Genomic DNA, 21631 nt, shown 5'->3' with positions numbered 1-21631 from the left:
ATATTACCGTTAATCCTGATGGTAATTTCCCATGTAAACAGTAATTCCCTGATCTCTCACAAACACTAAAGAACATTCAGTAGTTGTGCTAGAAGGCACTACCATGGGACAGTTAAGTTTTGGAGAAAAACTGTCCTATTTTCTGTAAAAATAAAAAAATCAAACTGTATGAACATGGATGAAAAAGCAGAGAGACATGAAGGAATTTTCAGGGTTAGTAGCAGAATCAAATACTAGATCAAAGACTGGCTTGAGCCCTTCCTACAGTAGCATCTTGGACCTAGTCCATCTTTGAGAAAAGCTTCAAGCTACTCAGTAATCTAGAAGTTGCCTTGGGCATGAAGCCTGCTTGTGAGGCCTCAGGATATTTAATACAAGGAGCAGTAATGCAGCCAGCAGGAACACCTCACATCTTTGAAGGTACAAAGGTGGAGTTATGAGTGATAGAACTCGTACGTAGAAATTGACAGACATCATTCAGAATGCTTTTGTGACTTCTTTGTAAACATGGAAATATCTGACAAGAGATGCCTAGATTTGCTAGTAAAGATGGTCAAGAACAAGATAATTATTTGTCTCATTTAAACTGATCCTTAAGTATTGGCAGCAAGTCTAGGAAATTATGTCAGTATTATATTTCTAAGCAGGCCTGACTTTTAGCTTGTACTTCAGAAGGAGGATATTGTGCCCAGATTTGCAATTTAACCAACTAAAAGAATAATATGTTTATTAATTAGGGTAAGATTTGGCTATGAAAAAAGGTCCAAATAACAGTTAAGTCAAGGAAGAGATTGACTTTTCTTTTGGATTAAAAAGTCCAGAGGGAAGGGAAGTCCAACATTGGTTACTTCACAGCCATCAGGGACTCAGGTTTTCTTCTTTTTTGTTCCATTCATTCTTGGCACTGATTTCCTCAAGTTGTCTAGTGGTACTAGATGGCTTCTGGAGCTTGAGCCATTGTCAAACAGGGGCCTACTTCCAACTTGAGTCAACTCCCATGAAAGAGCTTTTCTAGAACCACCTCATCTAGCAATTTCTGCTTCTGTCTGACTAGTCATTCCTGTTATCGAGAGAGGCTGTAAAGTTAGAACTGGGCAGATTGCTAATCACAGTAATTAGAAGTTTTGTTATTAAGTAAGAAGGAGAGAATGGACACTGGGCAGGCAACTAACAGATCTGCCACAAGCTGTTTTGAAGAATATAATATTTATATTAGGAAAATCAAATTTTAGTGACATTGAAAACTATTATATAGGATATAAATTTGAAAAATCCCCAAACTACCATCTACCATATGTCTGATTAATAAAAGCAATGATTCTCTACAGTGGTGTTCTGCTTTGGATTTTTCAGCAGGACTTATTGGGAACAGCTGTTAGGTTTTGTGTATTTTAAATAAACTGAAAAATGAGTTCAGAACAACAGGGGGAAAAAAGGCACTTCAAATTAAATCTTGTTCCCCTTTAGAGACAGGGAGAATCAAACAGCTACAAGGACAGTTGAGTGGATATTAATGGAGCTGGCAGGAGCAGAGTATACTACATTCAATGATACGAGCTAGGGATGAACATATCAAAACACTCAAGTTGCTTTGTACCTAGATGGAACAAGAGAGACTGCGGCAGCGCATGGAAGAGGCATGAAATACATGTCATAACAACGAAGCACCCCAACTCCAGATAGACAAGATTTATCCTGGGGACGAAGATGGGCATACTGGGCTAGAGGTTTAAGTAGTAGATACTGTCTAAGTCCTTTTGGGCTGCTGTAACAAAATACCACAGACTGGTTGGCTTATGAAGTCAGAAATGTCTTTCTCACAGTTCCAGAGACTGGAAGTCCAAGATCAGGGTGCCGTCATGGTCAGGTTCTGGCAGAGACCCTCTTCTGACTTTTTGCTGTGTCCTCACACAGTGGAAGGGGCTAGGGAGCACTCTAGGGTCTTTTTTTTATAAGGGCATTGATCTTAGTCACGAGGGTTCTGCCCTCATGATCTAATCACTTCCCAAAGGCCCCACCTCTTAAAACCGTCACATTGGGCATTAGGTTTTCAACATATGAATTTGAGGATTGGGGGTTGAGGAGACATAAGCATTCAGATTATAGCAGAGAGAATTACCTCTGCTTGTATCCTGCCTGTACATATAAAGAGAACGGGGAGAGGGAGAGAATTTTGTCGTCTAAAAAACTTGTAGGCAGAAGCAACTGCAGACCATGGTATATATAAATGTGTAAGATGGAAGTGCTTCTGCTCTATGAGACCAGATTTTTAAAACGTAGTCTTGTTTGTATCCACTGTTCACATGGTGCCATTTAACACTTATTTACTGAATGCCTCATATTTACAATACACTTTAAAGAGGAAATTCATTCACAAGTTGCCACTTAGGTGAGAAAGTCTAAATTTTGGCATCTTAGAGCTATGAATTTCAAATCTGGGGAAAGCCCAGCTTTTTTTTTTTTTTTCTTTTTCCTTTGAGAATTACAGTAACTGAACCCTGTGTGTTGACTTTGCCCCAGTGATAGAAAACAGGACAGTACAGAGACTCCCTGTGAGAAGAGCGTCAGGCTGCACCCTCTGTGACCTCAGCCCTTCAGTCCGAGTTCTCCTTGGGGCAACAGCTGCAAACAGCCCATGTGGCGTTGGCAGTAAGCATAGCGAGCGCAGATGAAACCGGCTAATGCACCAGGGCCAGGTGGGCTGGCTTTGAGCGCAGTGAGCTGTCTTTTGAACCTTTTATGACAGTGCACTTTCGGGCCTCCTTGGGGGAGAATAGTTTATGCTCTGATCCAGTAATGGATCAGGGACCATTCTCTGTCTTATGCAGCAGTGGAAATACCTTTGTCTCTCTGGTATAAAATAGCTGCTTATTTGAGGCCATTGTACAGTGGCTTGCCTTTCCTGCCCATTATTAGTTCCCTTTGAAGCTGCTGTGCTCAGTTTAGGTTCTCCAGAGGGACTATGAAAGAAAATGGAAATCTCACAAATTGTGCTTTCTGTGTATCTACTTAGTGCTGATGGAGCTATCTCACGTTTTGGGTTTTGTGTCCCCCACTCTGTACCCTTTTCCCCTCTGCTTGCAGGTGAAGGTCTTCCACAGGTGTATTACTTTGGACCATGTGGGAAATACAATGCCATGGTGCTGGAGCTCCTTGGCCCTAGCTTGGAGGATTTGTTTGACCTCTGTGACCGAACTTTTACTTTGAAGACGGTGTTAATGATAGCCATCCAGTTGGTAAGTTGGCATTGCTGTTCTGCAGAAAGATAGGTGGGTCCCCCAGCTACATCCTTGTGACCCTTTTAGTGCTTTCCCAGCTGTAGTGACACCTCATGAATGCACACTCAGAGGTTTGATGGCATTCTAGGAAGCAGGCCGGGCAAAAAGGGTTAACCTAGAGAAGTCACACTGCATCTTCTGTTTGCTCTATTTTAAGAATTTGTACCTTGGAGCAACACCCTGCCCTTAACTGAAGTAGAAGCATATAATTTAGATTGAGGAGAAAGAGGATGATTAGGTGAAATTGCACACATGCAAGTGATTTCCTTGATGTTTTATTTATAGGTTTTAAACACATGGCTTTAAGGTTCTGTCCTCTCCCCTCACCCTTGCATCCAAGAAAGGATTGGTGATGTAACCCACTGCCCTAACAATCAGATTCCAAAGTTGTGTGACCAAGAACCTGCCTTACTTCTCTGCCCTCCGCTTCTCACAGAGACTGGCAGAGCTGAAGGGATAGCTCTCTCAACTCCAACCAAATTATAAACCAGTGCCAGTTCAAGAGCAGTTAAGGCAGTTCCTTTGAGGAGTTTGTCAACCCCTCAGAGGAAGGATGCAAATGCATCTTTATTGGTCTGAAATGGTAATGGTCTCACCCACTTTACAGTAAAAGCTTGGAAATGTTAAAAAAATTGACCTTGAGGGGCGCCTGGGTGGCTCAGTCATTAAGCATCTGCCTTTGGCTCGGGTCATGATCCCAGAGTCCTGAGATCAAGCACCGCATCGGGCTCCCTGCTCGGCGGGAAGCCTGGTTCTCCCTCTCCCACTCCTCCTGCTTGTGTTCCTGCTGTTGCTGTCTCTGTCAAATAAATATATAAAATCTTTAAAAAGATTTTGACTTTTGAGTCCAAAATTGACCTTGACTTTTGAATCCAAAATTCAAATGCCTGAGCTTCCCTTTCTATGCTAAGTAGAAACATAGATGGAAATAAAACTTAATGAAATTTGAAATAATTTCTTTAAGATTTATTTATTTTAGAGAGAGAGATCGAGCGTGCATGCACGTTGCGGGGGTGGCAGAGGGAGAGAGAATCCTCAAGCAGACTCCCTGCTGAGCGCAGAGCTCAACATGGGGCTCGATCCCAGGACCCTGAGATCATGACCCAAGTGGAAATCAAGAGTTGGCTGCTTAATCAGCTGAACAACCCAGGTGCCCCTGAAGTAATCTTAGGATGATTACTTTGGGCTATATTTACTTTCACATAAAAACTGCACTTCTCTCTCTGTTGCTAGTTAGCTCTGTGAAATCAGTCCAGTACTAACTTCTCTGGATCTCACTTCCCATAGTTTTGCAACAGAAGGAACTAGGTTGGGGAGTCCTGTTGGATTGAGGATAGGAAGGTGTGGGCAGGAGGTGAATGTGGCAGTGGCACTTGTCTTCAGAGGCCACAGACCTATTGTGATAATCCTGGCTGGGGATCTTCTTGCCTCTCAAATGTGTGCTTTCTGAAGTAGCCTAAAAACATCTAATTCTAGTCATCATTTATAAATTGTAACATTATGAGGTAAAACTCTATATGACCATTTTAGCTGAACGGTGCTGTCCCACTTTCATTTATCTTGATATTTGTTATGTATATATTTGTATCAGAGTATATTTTCTGGTTTATAAGAGTGAAGTGACTGGATGGTAAAGAAGAAATGAGTTTTATTTTCATTTTAGTAGTTAAAACCTTGGACTGATAAAAGAAAATGTTTTGATGTTTTTTCCCCCCAATAAACTTCTTTAGAATATTTTCATTGATGTTTTTTTCTCTTTTAGCTTTCTCGAATGGAATATGTGCACTCAAAAAATCTCATTTACCGAGATGTGAAGCCAGAGAACTTCCTGATTGGCAGACAAGGCAATAAGAAAGAGCATGTTATACACATTATAGACTTTGGACTGGCCAAGGAATACATTGACCCTGAAACCAAAAAACACATACCTTATAGGGAGCACAAAAGTTTAACTGGAACTGCAAGATATATGTCTATCAACACACATCTTGGCAAAGGTGTGTTTATTTTCTGCTCCATGAAAGGGGCGGGTCTTTAAAATAACTTTTTATTCCAATAATACTTTTGTCCCCATTGTGCATTACAACTTGTGATTCTTATTGCTTCACAAGGCAAGTGATTTTTATACTTGAAAAACTAAGGTGCTAAATTACTTTCCTAAGTATCCTGTTGACAACTTAAACATTTTTAATTCTTTATACTGTTTCCAGATGCTTAGTTTCTCAGCAGTGTGGGCACTTGAATTTTTGTATTAAGATGATAGCATTTTAGTAAGTCTAATGATGAATTTGGTGTTTACGTAGGAATGACTCCTTATATGATGGTCCTGAAAGGACATCATGCTGGTTGGTATCTGTATTGGGGAAGGGTATGTTGCTGAAACATGGACTTGGCTTCTGTTCACTGTGCATAATTCCATGAATAATGCTTTGAGGAAGAGCCTATGTCTTTTCTTACTTAATGAAAATAGATGAGTCTTGCATTTTATTTAGGATAGACAATTTGCACAAATATTACTAAAAGCTCTAATCAAGGCAGAAGACCTTACTTGTAAGAGGAACTAATCCAGGGGAGAATATTTAAAGAGAAGCCTAAGGAACAGTGGGAAAGTCAAATAGGTAAGGCCCTGGGCCCCTCACTAGCTTCTCCAGAAAAGCTTCCCTTTTTATCTATTTTATATATTGGGCTTCCATGGAAGATTCTGTTTGAAGAAAAGGTTTCAAAGTGATTGAAAAAAATGTTTGAAAATCACCACTCCTCAGAGTAGACATGTAAACAGAATATTACCAGGTTCCATACTCCTAGACATAGTTAATTATAGTGGGTATTTAAATATTAATGAATTTTTGTACATTAATGTACATTAATAAGTGTTTTAAAGACTAAATGGCTACAAAGTTGCTTGTTGAGTAAACCGCATAGGTATTCAGATGAGGATTCTAGTGTTAGTGAGGAGTAAAAATCAGATTACAAAGTGATACAACTTGAATTGAAATCATGAATGCTGTCAAGATTTTTTTAGTAACCATATGGAAATTCTCACTTAACTAAATGTAATATTTTAAGATTAGACCAGAAGGTCATCTGCCACTTATTATCTGTGTCATTTTGGAGAAGTTACCTAATCTTCCTGAAACTTATCTGTAAAATGAGAGTAATATTTCACAAGGATGTGTTTGTGGGTTGAATGAGTAATATGTAACATAGGTCTCTTGCATAGTGTTCAGTATTCCCTCTTCCTTCCTTTTCACTAAGAGACAGACTGTGTCGTAAATAGTAAAGTCATCATTGTTTGGTTTTTGTTTGTTTGTTTTAAAGATTTTATTTATTTATTTGAGAGAGAGAGAGAGAGAGCACAAGAGGGGGGAGTGGGAGAGGGAGAAGCAGACTCCCTGCCGAGCAGGGAGCCCGATGCGGGACTCGATCCCGGGACTCCAGGATCATGACCTGAGCCGAAGGCAGTCGCTTAACCAACTGAGCCACCCAGGCACCCCCTGATTGTTTGGTTTAACTGACAGACTCTAGAAGTTGTTCTAATGCCTGCTTCCTAGACACAGCAATTTGTGTTCTGATTTTATTATTCTTGTCAGGAAAGGCAAGAAGAGACAAGGGATAGGTGTCTGTGTTATGTTTGTATAAGGTACAAGGTAATGGTTAAGAAGAAGGGATGCAAATCCTGGCTCCTGCACTTAAAGCTATGTGATTTGGATCCAGTAACCTTCCCTCGGCCTCAGTTATTTCATCTATGAAATGGATATGATAATAGTGCCTTATACTGTAGGATTCTGAGAATAAAGTATATAAAGCGTTTAGCATAGTGCCTCATGGTAGCAAAGACTCTAAATGGTAGTTATTTATTTGACAAAGTATGTTTTAAGCATGTATGGTCATCAGACTGGGTTCTTTCATCTCTTGGTGTAGCCATTCCTGCTGGAACTTTGTGTTTATCTCCAAATGTGAATTTCCTGAGTTCCAGAGTTTTCCAGGTCACATTGAACCTGTCCACATATTTTGTCCTCTCCATATTACAGAGAATACATATAGATGGTTGTCACATGCGCTTTAAACTCTGGTCAGGGTCTCAAAGCAGAGAGGTTTCCATAGGAACTCAAATCATACTGGTTTTTAAATGTGTAGCATTCTATATGTTGTAATGAAGAAAAAGAGAAGGGTATCTTCAAATGACTTGGAGAGCATTGTCTATTTTGTGAGGGAGAACAAGGGAAGAAGCCTCCTAAACCTGACATTACCACATCAGATTAGCCCCCTTCCCGCTGATTAAGGTAGCCCATTTTGATTTTGTATTCTTTAATGGTTGAAGTTAGGGTGAGAACACTGGGTGACCTAGTCACTTTCCTCCAGCAAAATAAATTTGACCTAGAATCAGTGATGTGACACATGTAAAACCAAGCATCTTTCTGAATGATTGAGAGCAGGCCTTAATGGTGTGGAAGAATTCTGTGTTCTGCTGGCCCCGCTCATATTAAAACCTTTCTTCTTTGAAAAGGAGAATATCCTTCATGAAAAAACATGAGGGCCTGTGGAAACGCTGAATTCAATGAATGTGGAGTTTTCAAAGAAGTATGGAAATAAAGCATGACTCTGGTTTTCACTTTTTTTTGGGAAAGGCTTAAATTATCACAGATTAATTACTAATGGCTCAAATTAATGACTTTGGAATTTTAGAACTGGAAAATGACTTTTCAGATTATCTAAATCAACCACTTTATTTTCAGATGAGGGGACTCCATGCAGCCCAAAATAGGTGACTTGGCCATGCTTGATTTCACATGGATCAAATTAATGTAAAGAATGGGCCAGGAGCTAGATAACCAGACTCAGGAGCCGTTGTTCTTCCTATTATTCCATATTCCACAGCTATTTTTCATGGTGCTCAGTATTTGGAAAACCTCTTTATTAGTTATTCCAGTGGGTTTACATGTGTTTTCTGTTTGTTTTGATTTAAAAAAAAACAACTTTTATAATGGGCTTCGCTGTGGAGAGGAAGTTGGGCTTTTTTCTGAAGTTCTGATCAATATTGAAAATGTGGAGAGTTTCGCCCTCTAGTGCTCAACTAACAAAAGTGCAACCATTTGTCCAGTGAATTTTTATTACTAAAGGGCCTCTCGTTAGAGGAAGCGGATATAAAAATGGAAAGGCAATGAGTAGGTGTGATACAGTGTGAGAAACTGCAGGGTGTGGTTCCTCTATCTGCCCTGCTTTGTGGGAGGCCTCAACTCACCCTGCTTGTACTTTCTTTTTTATTGTGTGTCTTTAGGTTCTGTTACATCTAATGGCTTTTTGTTTTCAATTACATATAAAATTTGTTGTAAACCTCAGGCAAGCGTGTAGACAAAAGTTTCTGTTGGTCTTGCTGTTTTATTTCATTCTTTTAAAGATTGAGTGCATCCACTCAATTTTATGTTATTTATCTCTCTTGTCAGGGTGCCTCCCTTTCCCATTAGCGACCACCTTGCCAAAAACCGTTTTCAAACCGCAATTTAGAATGTTGCCTTTTCTTTCCTCATCTGCCCTGTAGAGTTGTATTCACTTTTTTTCATGCACATTTCCCATAATTGGAGGCAGCCCTTAAACATGTTGTACTTTTGTATTTTGAGCTGAGTAGCTTTCCCTGCCTCCCTGCCTTTTAGATTTTCCTTTCTGCACAAAGAAAGCATGATTGAGTTTAGAGTAGCCCCTTAGTCTTGTCTCTCTAATTTCTCTTGATAAAGCCCTAAACTTGATTCTGAGAAATAAACACATAAGATGTCTGAAATGAGCCATAATTGGCAAATAAGGAATAGAGGCATGTACTACTTCTATTCAGTCTGACAACCCAAGAATACATAAGGATGTTTTCTGAGATGAAATGACAGTTTTTTGTTAAGTATTCTTTGTCTCTTTACCATCTTAGTCTTTCCAATTAAAAGGAAAGAAAAACCTAGCAATTTTTTTTACACGATAAGCTCCCAGAATGCGGGGGTCCTGTTTTATGTGCCCCATAAAGGGCACCTTAAGTAATACATTTTAAATTTTTTTAAAGGTGGCTATGGAACATGGAACAAATGGATTGTTAATTTTTATGATGAATTAAAAGCACTCGACATGTATGCTAGGCATTCTGCAGCTTGTGTCTTTGCAGGCCTAGCCAGAATGGACTATTTAAAAGTTTCAGCTGCTTAACCTGCTTCTCACTTTCCGTGATGGTCACCCAAAGGGTAACTGTAGCCCATATACCGGAAATAACATTTCGTTTAAGTTATCTTACTTTCGGGAGGGTGACAACAATGACTGAGGGGTGGTTACTCACCATTTAGTGATTTTGATTTGGTTTTAGTTTAGGATTTGCTCTTTTCCCTTGCTATTTACTTGCCAGTGACAGCAAAGAAAGTACACAATGTTTTTTGGTTTTGATCTAAAATACTATCCCTGGTTTAGATATACAAAGAATGAGTAAGCAGAGCCTTTCCAGAGACAGAAGGGTTTCTGAAGGGATTACTTGGTTTTGAACCCCTTTCTGCTTTAATAACTGCAAACATAATGTGTGATCTGTCTTCCCTTTTAGAGCAAAGCCGCCGGGATGATTTGGAAGCCCTAGGCCATATGTTCATGTATTTCCTTCGAGGCAGCCTACCCTGGCAAGGACTCAAGGTATCCTTGAAAGTGCTTGGTGGAGGGCTTTGTTTCAATACTCAGTTGTTAATGGAGGGGTTGCTGACTCCATATCTGTAAGAAGATGTGCTGGCGACAAGATGAGAAGCAGGGACTGGCTACATCAGTCTATATTGTAAATGCTCCCCTGGGCTTTGGGAGCTCTGTTTTGCCTACATTTGTCTTCTTCCCCTTCTGAATCCTTCTTCCTTGTTTTGGGGTTTTCCATAATCTCTTCCCTTGTTCCCTCCCAGCCTTGGCAGTGCTGCTTTTCTCTGTGTCACTTCCCTCCTCCACTACCATTATGTAGCAGGAAGAGTGTTCCCAGCGTGCTGGGGAATTTCTGGAACAAATTGATGACAGCAGCTGCTACACATTTTACCAGCAAGGCCAGCAGGGCTGGGTGTGCCCCTAAGGAGAACTGGAAAATATTTGTTCTTCCTCTATAGGCTAAGAACCCACCTGAACTAAAACAAAAATCCAGGTTTAATGTTACTATTCACGTGTTTTATTCAATAAATGCCTTTGCAGATGACAGCCGTTCCATATGAAGCATGTAGTTTAAATAGCCTTCCTTAGGTAGGTATCGGTATAGTGCATTTGTGTTCAAGGTAACTATTGATAATAATTATAACCATTGTAATTACTTCGTGTCTTTGGCTGGTTGAAGTAGGAAATGGTGAATTTCTAACACATGTTAAGTTCCATTAGATAGTTAAATGTGAGACATATTTTTGAGTTTTAATTTATTTCAACATGTTAGTATAGAAAGAAACTTAATCAGTAGCTTTGCGTACTTCTGTGCCCCCAAACCCCCCCCCACCCTCCCTCCAGAAGGACAGAAGGATTCATTTGCTACGCTTTCTAGGCTGTTGTTCTGAAAAGTAAAGCTTCTGCCCTTTCCCTTTGGGAAGATTGTATTTCTTTGCCCTTAAATTCCTCTCCTAGGGGCGCCTGGGTGGCTCAGTTGGTTAAGCGACTGCCTTCGGCTCAGGTCATGATCCTGGAGTCCGGGATCGAGTCCCGCATCGGGCTCCCTGCTCGGCAGGGAGTCTGCTTCTCCCTCTGACCGTCCCCCCTCTCATGCTCTCTCTCTCTCTCTCTCTCTCATTCTCTCTCTCAAATAAATAAATAAAATCTTTAAAAAAAAAAAAATTCCTCCCCTAACACCTCCTAGTCTTCTCCTAGTCATATATATCTTCTCACTGGTATTGGTAGCTGTCAGATAGAGTTTCACATTCTGTTTGCTCATCACATAGCCAAGCAGTGCATTTGTGTATTATTGTTTGAAACTTTCTCACGGTCCACGAATCATTTTAGTGGCAGTCGTAGATCTAAAATTTCTCCAACTTACTTTATTTATTTATTTATTTTTAAAAATTTTATTTATTTATTTGACAGAGAGAGACACAGCAAGAGAGGGGACACAAGCAGAGGGAGTGGGAAAGGGAGAAGCAGGCTTCCCGCCGAGCAGGGAGCCCGATGTGGGACTTGATCCCAGGACCCTGGGACCATGACCTGAGCCGAAGGCAGATGCTTAACAACTGAGCCACCCAGGCGCCCTCCAACTTACTTTAGAACACTGTTGCTTAAAGCTGGGTGCAGCAGGGTAGGGAGAGCCTCACGAGAATCCCTTGAGACCAAGTTGTTGGTCCAAGCTCCGGGAGCCTTCTCTCTGACATCCATCAGACCTGTCTGTTATCCATGCCTCTATCATAGATAACACTTTTCTCTCTGGAAGCACATTGTGGAAAGGCATTTTTTCCTACTACTTGTTCTCTTTTCTATTCAGCTTCACAGTAAATATTCTGTGGAGCCGTCTATCTGCCCCCACTTGGATTAGCAGTATTTTTTATCTTATCCTAGAACCAATCTGAATCACTTTTGAACCCCCATGGCCATGGGAGATTACTAAGCTTCTGCAATTTTGAAAGTACTGCTATATGGTATTTTTACTTTCTTCTCCTAGCCACTCGTCTCATTACATTTGATGGTGTTTATCTGAGACTACTAAATATACTTACAAGGAAAGCCTTCCAGAACAGAGCAGATGTTAAATACATCATCTCTACTACATATCTTATTTATTAGAAAGAAGACTGAGCCTAGCAAAACCTGCCAGTTTGAGTGAAACAACCCATCGCCTCCCCAAATATATTGGACTGCCCTTACTTGGCACCTCTTTCCAAATAACTTTCTCTCTCTACTCTACAGGCTGATACATTAAAAGAGAGATATCAAAAAATTGGTGACACCAAAAGGAATACTCCCATTGAAGCTCTCTGTGAAAACTTTCCAGGTAGGATGCTAAAAGGACAATCCACTCAGTGTGACTGAAGCTTTGAAGTAGGTGGCGACCATGACTTGGTATCTCTAGATAAGGGTGCTCTCCAGAAAATTCACATTTCCTTTTATTGTCATTTAGACCAAGACAGGTTTTATCACTTTCATTTGGGTCATAAAGAAAACACCAGATATTCGTGGCTTGGCCCAGAGCTTCTCACCATGGGAAGCATTCAGCTCATGAGCATGGCCTTTCACCTCTTTTCTACAGAAGAGATGGCAACCTACCTGCGATATGTCAGGCGATTAGACTTCTTTGAAAAACCTGACTATGAGTATTTACGGACCCTCTTCACAGACCTCTTTGAAAGGAAAGGCTACACCTTTGACTACGCCTACGATTGGGTCGGGAGGCCTATTGTAAGTATCCTGTTTTACCTCCTCACCTCAGACCAGCGCTACCTCACTACTTGACTTGCCAGATTTTCTGCTTAAGTCTGTGGGAAAAACATTCCTTTGACTGTAGACTTTATATTTGCCAACCTTTTCAGGGAGATGCCATAGGTAGCAATAACTAGAGTTGGGAAGTAAGAGCAACTCCTTTATATGTTTTTAAGATTATGGCCCATATGTCTTAAGATACCAGAACTTAAGCCAGTTCTTAAGAAGAACTTTCATTTGAATGATCCAGAAGCTGGTGCTACATAAGCTGTGAAGGTACTTGACTTCTGGAGGAATGGAATCCAGAACCTTAGGAAACTCTTGAATTGGCTCTCCTGGCCAGGGGTCCACAGGGCCTGAGAGCATGCTAACACATCACTGTAGGATGTTTTTCTTATTTTCCACGGTAAGCTACTTTCCAATGAGCTATTGAGGATGAAGCAGCCTCCCTTCTGCAGATAAACAAACAGAATACAAGAAGACTAGAAACTGCCCTTGGTGGCTGAAAATAATAATACTGTTTTATTAGAATTAGAATGATGCTCTCCTTTGTGGAGGCATTAAGTTGGACACGTTTTCCATTTGACCTTTTGTTCTATCTTTCCAGCCTACTCCAGTAGGGTCAGTTCACGTAGATTCTGGTGCATCTGCAATTACTCGAGAAAGCCACACACACAGGGACCGGCCATCACAACAGCAGCCTCTGCGAAATCAGGTACGTGCTGGGCCTTCCTTGTTGCAGACATTCTCCCTCTTTGTGGCTAATACTAAAACCGAAGTTCTTCAGTGTCCCTGCTTCAGTGTATATACTGAAATTAAAGACAAAGGACTTGCCATTTCTCAGTGGTGTGTTGTGGCATTCCAGCATTCCTCGGGGCTATGGAATGGTGCTGAGATGTGGCCCGGCGATTTATATGAAGTATCCAGTCTAGAGAATTTGGGCTTGTCCAAGTCTGCTGAAAGGGGAGTCTGCCACAGGCCTGAAAGACCTTCTGAACTTACAGGATGAACCCATTTGGGGTCTCATCTGCAGTCTAGTCTGGTGCTCTTGCCAGTGCTGAGGGGTTTTTTGCTGATTAAGAAGAGCGGGTAATTTGGACTTCCCAGCTGACCTAGGCAAAAACTGGCACCTCTCTTCCCGCTCTGCCCTGGTCCCCAGGTTAATTCTAGAGCTGGCCAGGATCTGAGATGGACCTATAGTGAAGACTTAGCTTTGCTCTAGGCCACGCCAGAGAAGGCCATGCCATCCGTCCTTCAGTGTTCATAGTTTGAGAAACTAGTGGTCTGTATGAGAGGCTCCTCTCAGCCTAAAGGCAGAAGAGGCAAACACACAAAAATCAGCAAATTTGACAACATTTAAAGGAAGGGGTCACTGATTGGGAAGTAAATATGATGACTTTCATCTTTATATCATATACAGTTGACCCTTGAACAACACAGGTTTGAACTGTGTGGGTCTACTTATATGTGGATTTTTTTCATTAAATATAGTGTAAATGTATTTTCTCTTACGATTTTCCTAGTAACATTTTCTTTTCTCTAGCTTTATTGTAAGTACAGTATATAGTACATATACAAAATACATGTTTATCGACTGTTTGTTATTGGTGAGGCTTCTGGTCAACAGTAGGCTATCAGTAGTTAAGTTATGTGGGGAGTCAAAAGTTATATGGGGATTTTCAACTTCACGGTGGCCAATGCTCCTAACCCCAATGTTGTTCAAGGGTCAGCTGTACATTGCTAAGAGAAAACTTGAGGACCCCAGTAGATCAATAAGCAAAGGATATTAAACAGATACGCACACACACATACACACAATCATTATCACCTATCAAATTAGCTTGTTCTCCTCACCCCTGACCTCACTATTTAATATTCACAGATATTTTCATAATAAAATGCAAAAACACTTATCATCTCAGATGTACATATGAAACCATATAGGTGAAAAATAGCATATGGAAGTACATACACATAGATGTACAGTGAAGTACACATAGAAATAATGGATAGATTCACCATAAGTACATGCTCTTAGCAAAATATCTGGCTTGGTAAGAAAAAAATGTATAAAGGGAGGAAATCTATGTATTAGTAGCTAAAAGAGTAGATAGGCAAAAAGATGGGGTTTAGCAAATTGTGTATGCTAATTGGGTCCATAGTTATATGCTTTTATCAAAGTAGTTGGCTGAAAATTATAATTTGACTGACTTCTGATTTGATAACAGAATATCATTGACTTCTGCAATTGTTCTCCCTGGACCTCCCTTGTTAAAAATGTAGCTGAGTGCACAGTTAAACTGACACTCTCCTACATTGCTGTGGACTTTGCAAATTGTTACAAATTTTCTAGAAGGTAATTGGATGAAGTTACTGTTCTCTCTGATAGGAAAATCTTACTTCTTGGAATCAATCATAATAGAACAACCCAAGATATAGATTAAGTTATGTGCATAAAATTGTTGCAATGCGATTTGAAACAAAATTTGAGAAATGATCCACCTATCTCATTATAAGGGACTGGTTATGGATCCAGCTCAAATCTTTTATTAGATAAACTGGGTTATAATAAAGTGAGCTGCAGTGCATTTATTCAGTGGCATATTATGTAGCCACTTAAAATAATATTTAGGAAAACTTGTAGCAATCTGAAAATGTTTATGGTTTGTAGAGTGAAGAAATCAGAGTACAAAATTAGAAATACATCATGATTTCCCCTGAGGGGAAGGGAAAATGAAAAAATCAGTGAGAGTAGATAAAGCCAACATATTAACAGAAGTAGTGTTGAAACTGATAACATTATGGTTAATATTTTTCCAAACTATTCTCTGATGAAGTTATATTACCTTATAATGAAAAATGCATTTAAATAGAAAAGGTATGGAAAGAAAGAAAAAAATATTTTAAGTAGTCAGTGAAGTCAGCATAATCAGCCTATCTGCCCACTCGTGTTTTCAGAATATTTCAAACTAAAATAGGTATTTCCTTTAGTTTCCCTTGTCTTTTCTGCTTCAGTGAATTCTTAGTCAACGCTCCTGTTTTGAATGTATTTTAAAAGTACGGAAAAAGAGATGTTGAAAACCTAGACTGCCAAGGTGAAAAATACAGTCAGACTTGGTATCGGAGTAAAAGTACAGTAATTTTCAGTGTACTTTTAAAAAGTGAAGGGTCACCAAGCCAGGGTGTGTAATTAGGAAATCTCATCAGCAAAGCAATAAAAAGCTTCTTTTTGAAGAATTGAATCTTGAAATTCTGACTTTTTCCCGTTTAGGGTTTTTAGTATCCCATGGCTGCTAAGGGATTGAAAGTCCCCACATTAATGCAAATTTTATACCTCCCTCCCAGCAGGATTCTGAATCCTTGCTGGGTAGAATTCTTTCTGCACTGTGCCCTGTGGGCAAATGTATTTGTGGTGTCTCTTTTACCTTTACATTGTGTCTTAGTCTGTGGTCTCATTGCTTTTGTTCCATCTTTAGGGTTGTGTTCTTATGTTTTGGGGGGTTTGTTTTTTATTTTTTAAGAAAAATTGCAGTCCGGCGCCTGGGTGGCTCAGTCGGTTAAGCGTCTGCCTTCAGCTCAGGTCATGATCCCAGGGTCCTGGGATCGAGTCCCACTTCAGGCTCCCTGCTCAGTGGGGAGCCTGCTTCTCCCTCTCCTCCCTGCTCGTACTCTCTCTATCTCTCTCTCAAATAAAAAATAAAAATCTTTTAAAAAAGAAAAATTGCAGTCAGATAGGTTCCTTACATGACTCTAGGAATTGAAAGCGGTATTATGTTCTTTTTCAGACTGATTCTTTTCAATTTTGAAATTAGGAAAAGAAGAAAGTAAAGTCTCCTTGAGAGATATTGACAAGTATTAACCTCACTTTAGGGGCAGCTAAATTTTTCCCAACAACTTTGACTAATTAAGTCTAGCTGAGGACCTGCTCTGTGAAAGTATGTCCTAGGGCTACCAAGATAAGTGGGAATCCTTGTCCTCAAAGAACTGACAAGCAGATACGCCAGATAGCCAGATAACTATAACCCAAGGCAGAACAGAGAAGCATCCCAAGTTTCAAATTACCATCATCAGAGATTGGAAGGAGACATTTCATCTAGTCTGAGCATGACAGAGATTCATGAAAGAAGCTGCATTTGAAGTACTCTTGGAAGAGTAACGTGGGAATGAAAGAGGTATACCAAGCCGAAAGGAATATGAGCAACAAGTTACCTGTTCATTTTGCTAAAATATATGGTGCGAATAAAGGAGACAAGGCTAGGAAAATATCTTGGAGCCATTTGATGGAAGTTCCTGGAATGCTGGGGTGGAGAGTTGATATTTAATTTCAGTAGGGAATAGGTACTAAAGGTCAAAACTTTGCTTTAGAGATCTGTTGGCATAGAAGGTGATAATAGCCTGGCGGCCAGCATGGAGACAATAAAAACACGATGCATCCCCTTCAGAGGTTTATAAAGGGGGCCTATAGATGGGCGGTAGTCGTGAAAATGAAATAGAACTGAGAAATGGTATAAGGGTATGATCTACCAGACTTGGCAGCCCACGTGCATGTCAAGGTTGAAGGAGAAGGATGAGTCAGAGCTGTTGCTGAGATTTTGAAGCCCCAGTAATTTGGAGGCAGGTGGTACGATTACTAGAAATGGGAAAGTTGGGGGAGAAACTTACTTGGAGTTTGAATTAAGGCATCTTGAGTTTCAAATATCTTGGAGTGTATTCTAGCTGAAGATGGCTAGCAGGCAGAGGAGGGCTCTCAAAAACAAACAAACAAAATACTAGTGACATATTTGGAAGTCAGAGCATGGAGATGACATTGATGATAGTGCCATCAGAACCTCCTTATTCTGGGTAAATCTGCTCTTCGGTTGAGGGAGAGGAGTGATCCTGGGGATTAACAGGCTCTGTTCAGTCCCATACTGAGAGTAGGCGGAGAAAGAAGAGGAGCTCAGAACTTGGTTTTATCTTAACCCAAGGCTTTGGCCATAGGACATTTAACCTTTTGGGGAGCCTCAGCTTTTTCAGATGTAAGCATGTAAGGGTAGAGATTTTTAGTGTTTTGTTCACTGCTATCTCCCTAACACCTAAAACAATGTCTGGAATAATAGACACTTGATAAATAATTGTTTGAATGAATGAATCTGTCAAATGAGGAGCGTAGATGAAGTCAGGTGTTCATTTAAAATAGAATACTCATTTTATTTAATCCTCCATGAAAAATAAATTGTAAGCTTTTCTTCCTACTTGTTTTCTATTTCCACAAAAAGCCATTCTGCCTCCTCTGGCAGCCAGAGTAGGGCTACCTTGTCTATTGAAGGGGAAGGGTGTTCAAAAAAACACAGAAGGCTTTTGCTGCAGAGTAAGCTCAGGCAATTGTATTAGTTCTCCTCCATTACAATGAGAATTTTCAGGGAAAATTTGCTTAGCTATTCTAAATTGTAGGTATTATATCGAATTGAGTACTGTTTGGTTCCTCGATGCAGTAATAGATCCCAAATATGGTTCCCAAAGAACTGCATTTAAATTCACCTATATCAGATCTTTTATACCTGTGTTAAGAACAATTTTTTTAACATAATTATCACCCAGCTAGAGAGCTATAATTAAATCATGAGTTTGAATAGAATAAATACTGATAAAGCTAGATCTTTTCAAAAGTTCCCAATGGGTTTGTCTTTTCTGTCATTTTCCCCTTGGTATTTGTCGTTTCCCAGATCCAAAAACGGTACATCTTGCCATGGCTGTGGTTCCTCTCTAAAGAATTCTGCATTACCATCCAAGAGGAAGGGGATGAAAAATAGTTCTGCCTCTTTCTACCTGGCAAAGCTTCCCTTTGCATTCTCTGATCAAGTGCGATCAGGAAGTAAGTCTTGCCATTATCCAGAGATCTAATATTGGAGTGCAGTATATTGACTGTTGAAGGTTTTATTCAGTGTGTCTGCTCAACATGCTAAATATAGAATATTGCACTGACTAGGGTGTGCCACGCAGCAGTATGCTTCCTGTTCTTTCTAAATCTAAGCCTGTGACAGTCCTTACTCAGGTAAATGCTATACACATGCTCCTGTGGTTCAGCAATTTTGATAGTTATGTAGATTTTCTGTCGGCATATGAAGGAAGGGGTACTTGACCTAGAAGGTTAGGGAGAACAGATCTGTTTTGAGGTTGGAAAGAGTCACACTGGCCATCTAGAACTACTAAACTCTACCAGACATGGCATCCTACTATGATAATATTGAATAGTACTGACTCATTTTTGTGTGTTTAAGGGAAAGAACTTTTTTTTTTTGGTCATTTTCTACGAGGTGAACTGTTTACTTATAAATTCTCAAGTTTGACTAGGCAGGAAAATATGAATCAAATGTCAAAAAAGTTGATCCCTCATCCTTCTAGAAGAACCATATTTAAACTAATTCAATACCTTATAAAGACACAAGAAATGAACAATAAAACTTAAAAGGGTCAAATCATGTTGGTTCTGAAGATGTGCCCCCAGTAAAAGAGTGGTTTAGGGACACCTGGCTGGCTCAGTCAGTAGAGCACGCAACTCTTGATCTTAGGGGTTTGAGTTTGAGTCCTATGTTGGATTTAGAGATTACTTAAAAATAAAGTCTTAAAAAAAAAAAGAGTGATTCAGATTTGTTTGTATCTAGACTCCAAGAGATTAGATTTAAGGAATGTATAGCCTTAGAAAAGTATGTGTGAGTTAGTGCTGCCATGCTTACTGAAAGAAGCTTGTTATAAGCATAGCTTTTCCAAAGGGCAGATTAAGCCAGATTGCTAAAATGGTCAGAGATCTTCCTAAAATGAATATCTTCATCTATTCTTTTGAAAGTCCAGTAGCTTTAGAAAAAAACAAAAGCTGATTAATTCTCCATTCCCTTCTTTTGACAGAGTACTGCTTCGTTTTCAGCAAGGTTCACAATTTGCTAGTTGAAGGGGCAGATGAGTGTGCTCAGAGAGAATTTGCCTCCCTCTGACCTGTATGTAATTTCCTAACTTGCTACCTGCCATCTAGCAGGAATTCAGGTGTAGAGATTCCATACTCTCCCTGTCACCCTCCAGGATAGAGCTGTCTGCAGAATGGGGCTGTCCCTCCTCATTTCTGGGACCTTTACCCCAAGAGGGACATTGAAACAAGGAAGTGTAAAACTGAAATATAGTCCTTTTCTTACCTTTTCCCATTTTGTCATCTAGTTGCTGCCACTCACCTCTGCTCTAATTCTCTATTCTGTATTAAAAGTTTTCTTTGTACAGTCTTCAATATTTGTATTTCAGCAGACATCCTGTGTTCTGAGGCACTTCCTTTGTAGGAAGGAGATTCTGGAGAAATCCTACCTAATAAGTCATCCTTTTCTGGGGGGTGGGGGGAGGTGTCTTAAACCCTTTCAAATAAGAATAGGGCAGGGTCTGAGTAGAGAGTTTCAGGCCTCTAGAATGGTTGCTGTGATTTTTATCAGTGCTTCACAGAATTGATATTACTAGCTCTGTGGGCCTGTGTAGTATTGAACTTGGGAATAATCCCTTCTAGGTTGTTATCAGCGAATCTCAAACATCCCTGATATTTGATACCAAGTTTGTAGACTACAGGAAGGCGTTGTTTGCACACATGACAGGTTGCATGGAATAATCCCTGTCTGGCATAGGAAATTGGTTCTATTTCATGAGCTTAACAGAAGGAAGTTTTTAATTTTGTTAAAGTATACACTTCAGCAACCTTGCCAGCTTTTTTTTTTTTTTTTTTTTTTAAAGATTTTATTTATTTATTTGAGAGAGCGAGAATGAGAGAGAGTACATGAGAGGGGGGAGGGTCAGAGAGAGAAGCAGGCTCCTCGCCGAGCAGGGAGCCTGATGTGGGACTCGATCCCGGGACTCCAGGATCATGACCTGAGCCGAAGGCAGTCGCTTAACCAACTGAGCCACCCAGGCGCCCAACCTTGCCAGCTTTTAAAAATTGCGTATCTAAGGTCTAATAAACTCCAAAAAAAATTCTTGAGATGCTTCCTGCCCCATTCTTTCTTCCTCCATCTTACCCCTGCTACCTTAAAAAAATTTTTTTTTTAATCTTGGAAGTGTGGTAAGACAGAACGTAACCTAGTGTATTCATTACTAACTTTTTGGTACTATTCGGTCTCTATTCTTGTTAATTATAGTTGAAGACTATCATTATATAATGAGGCCTAGAAGACTGACATGGGAGCCAAAATGTTCTGTATAGGTGGCACCATGTAAATGACTTTGGGAGGCATAAAGTGAAATGGAGAAAGTTCCTTATAAATGTAATCAGTTAATTTTTTGAAGTAACTATATAACATTATATAAAGAATAGGATTCAGTGATTTATTTGCTACAGGAGGAGAAAAATGTTTGCCTGCCTTTTGCTTGAGAACAGGAGCTTTATCTCCAATAAGAATTGGAAATAATGTCCAAGCCATAGATGGTGGTACCTGAGGTGTTTCTAGAAACACCTCAGGGTGGTACCTGAGGTGTTTCTAGACTGTATTTTCCTGCCCTCTTGTTAGTGTCCTTCTCCCCACTGTCTGTCCACTAATCCTGGCCAGGTGACTGCTGGGAGACATTCATTTCCTCTGCCCTAAGCACAGGTGGTAGTTTTGACTTTTTACACCAGGCTCCTCTAAGTTTCCCCTTAAGTAACTTTTGTTGGCTTTGTCTTTGATTTATGCTATGCTGGATAGCTGCTTTCTTATTTCCACATTCACCTACTGGATAGTAAACCAAGCGTTTCCACACAGGTAATGCAATCACAGCAGAAGATTTTAAAGCGTTCCCCCAAGGAATTCCCACTGCTTGAGATTCCTGCTCCTGCCTTTGGGGATTTTCACACTCCATTTGGACCTTTACCTTTCAAGTAATGCAGAGAGATTGACCTTGCTGAGTAACTCTTCTGTCCTTGGAAGCTCCTGATTGCCTGTTAGATAGACATGTGTGCATGAGTGGTCTTTGAGAGTGAAGAGTTTACGTGCCAA

The 21631-nt window shown here is 40.1% G+C and overlaps 1 protein-coding gene across 6 annotated transcripts in view; it reads left to right on the top strand.

The window, feature by feature from the left end:
• Positions 1 to 21631, top strand: part of CSNK1G1 (casein kinase 1 gamma 1) — a 102127-nt gene that overhangs the window by 52733 nt on the left and 27763 nt on the right. For 4 of the 6 annotated variants that reach the window (XM_044918447.1, XM_044918448.1, XM_021693779.1 and 1 more), the window contains exons 4-9: positions 3085 to 3236; positions 5041 to 5275; positions 9844 to 9929; positions 12144 to 12228; positions 12484 to 12632; positions 13261 to 13368. In XM_044918447.1, the coding sequence (XP_044774382.1) occupies positions 3085 to 3236; positions 5041 to 5275; positions 9844 to 9929; positions 12144 to 12228; positions 12484 to 12632; positions 13261 to 13368 (815 nt within the window). Of the gene's footprint in view, positions 1 to 3084; positions 3237 to 5040; positions 5276 to 9843; positions 9930 to 12143; positions 12229 to 12483; positions 12633 to 13260; positions 13369 to 21631 lie in introns of those variants that run through there. The other 2 variants (XM_044918450.1, XM_044918449.1) reach the window with 2 other exon arrangements.

The sequence above is a fragment of the Neomonachus schauinslandi genome, chromosome 9 (assembly GCF_002201575.2).
Source record: "Neomonachus schauinslandi chromosome 9, ASM220157v2, whole genome shotgun sequence".
Classification (NCBI taxonomy): domain Eukaryota; kingdom Metazoa; phylum Chordata; class Mammalia; order Carnivora; family Phocidae; genus Neomonachus; species Neomonachus schauinslandi.
The sequence above is the reverse complement of the archived record's forward strand: the minus strand, read 5'-3'. Positions and strand labels throughout refer to the sequence as shown.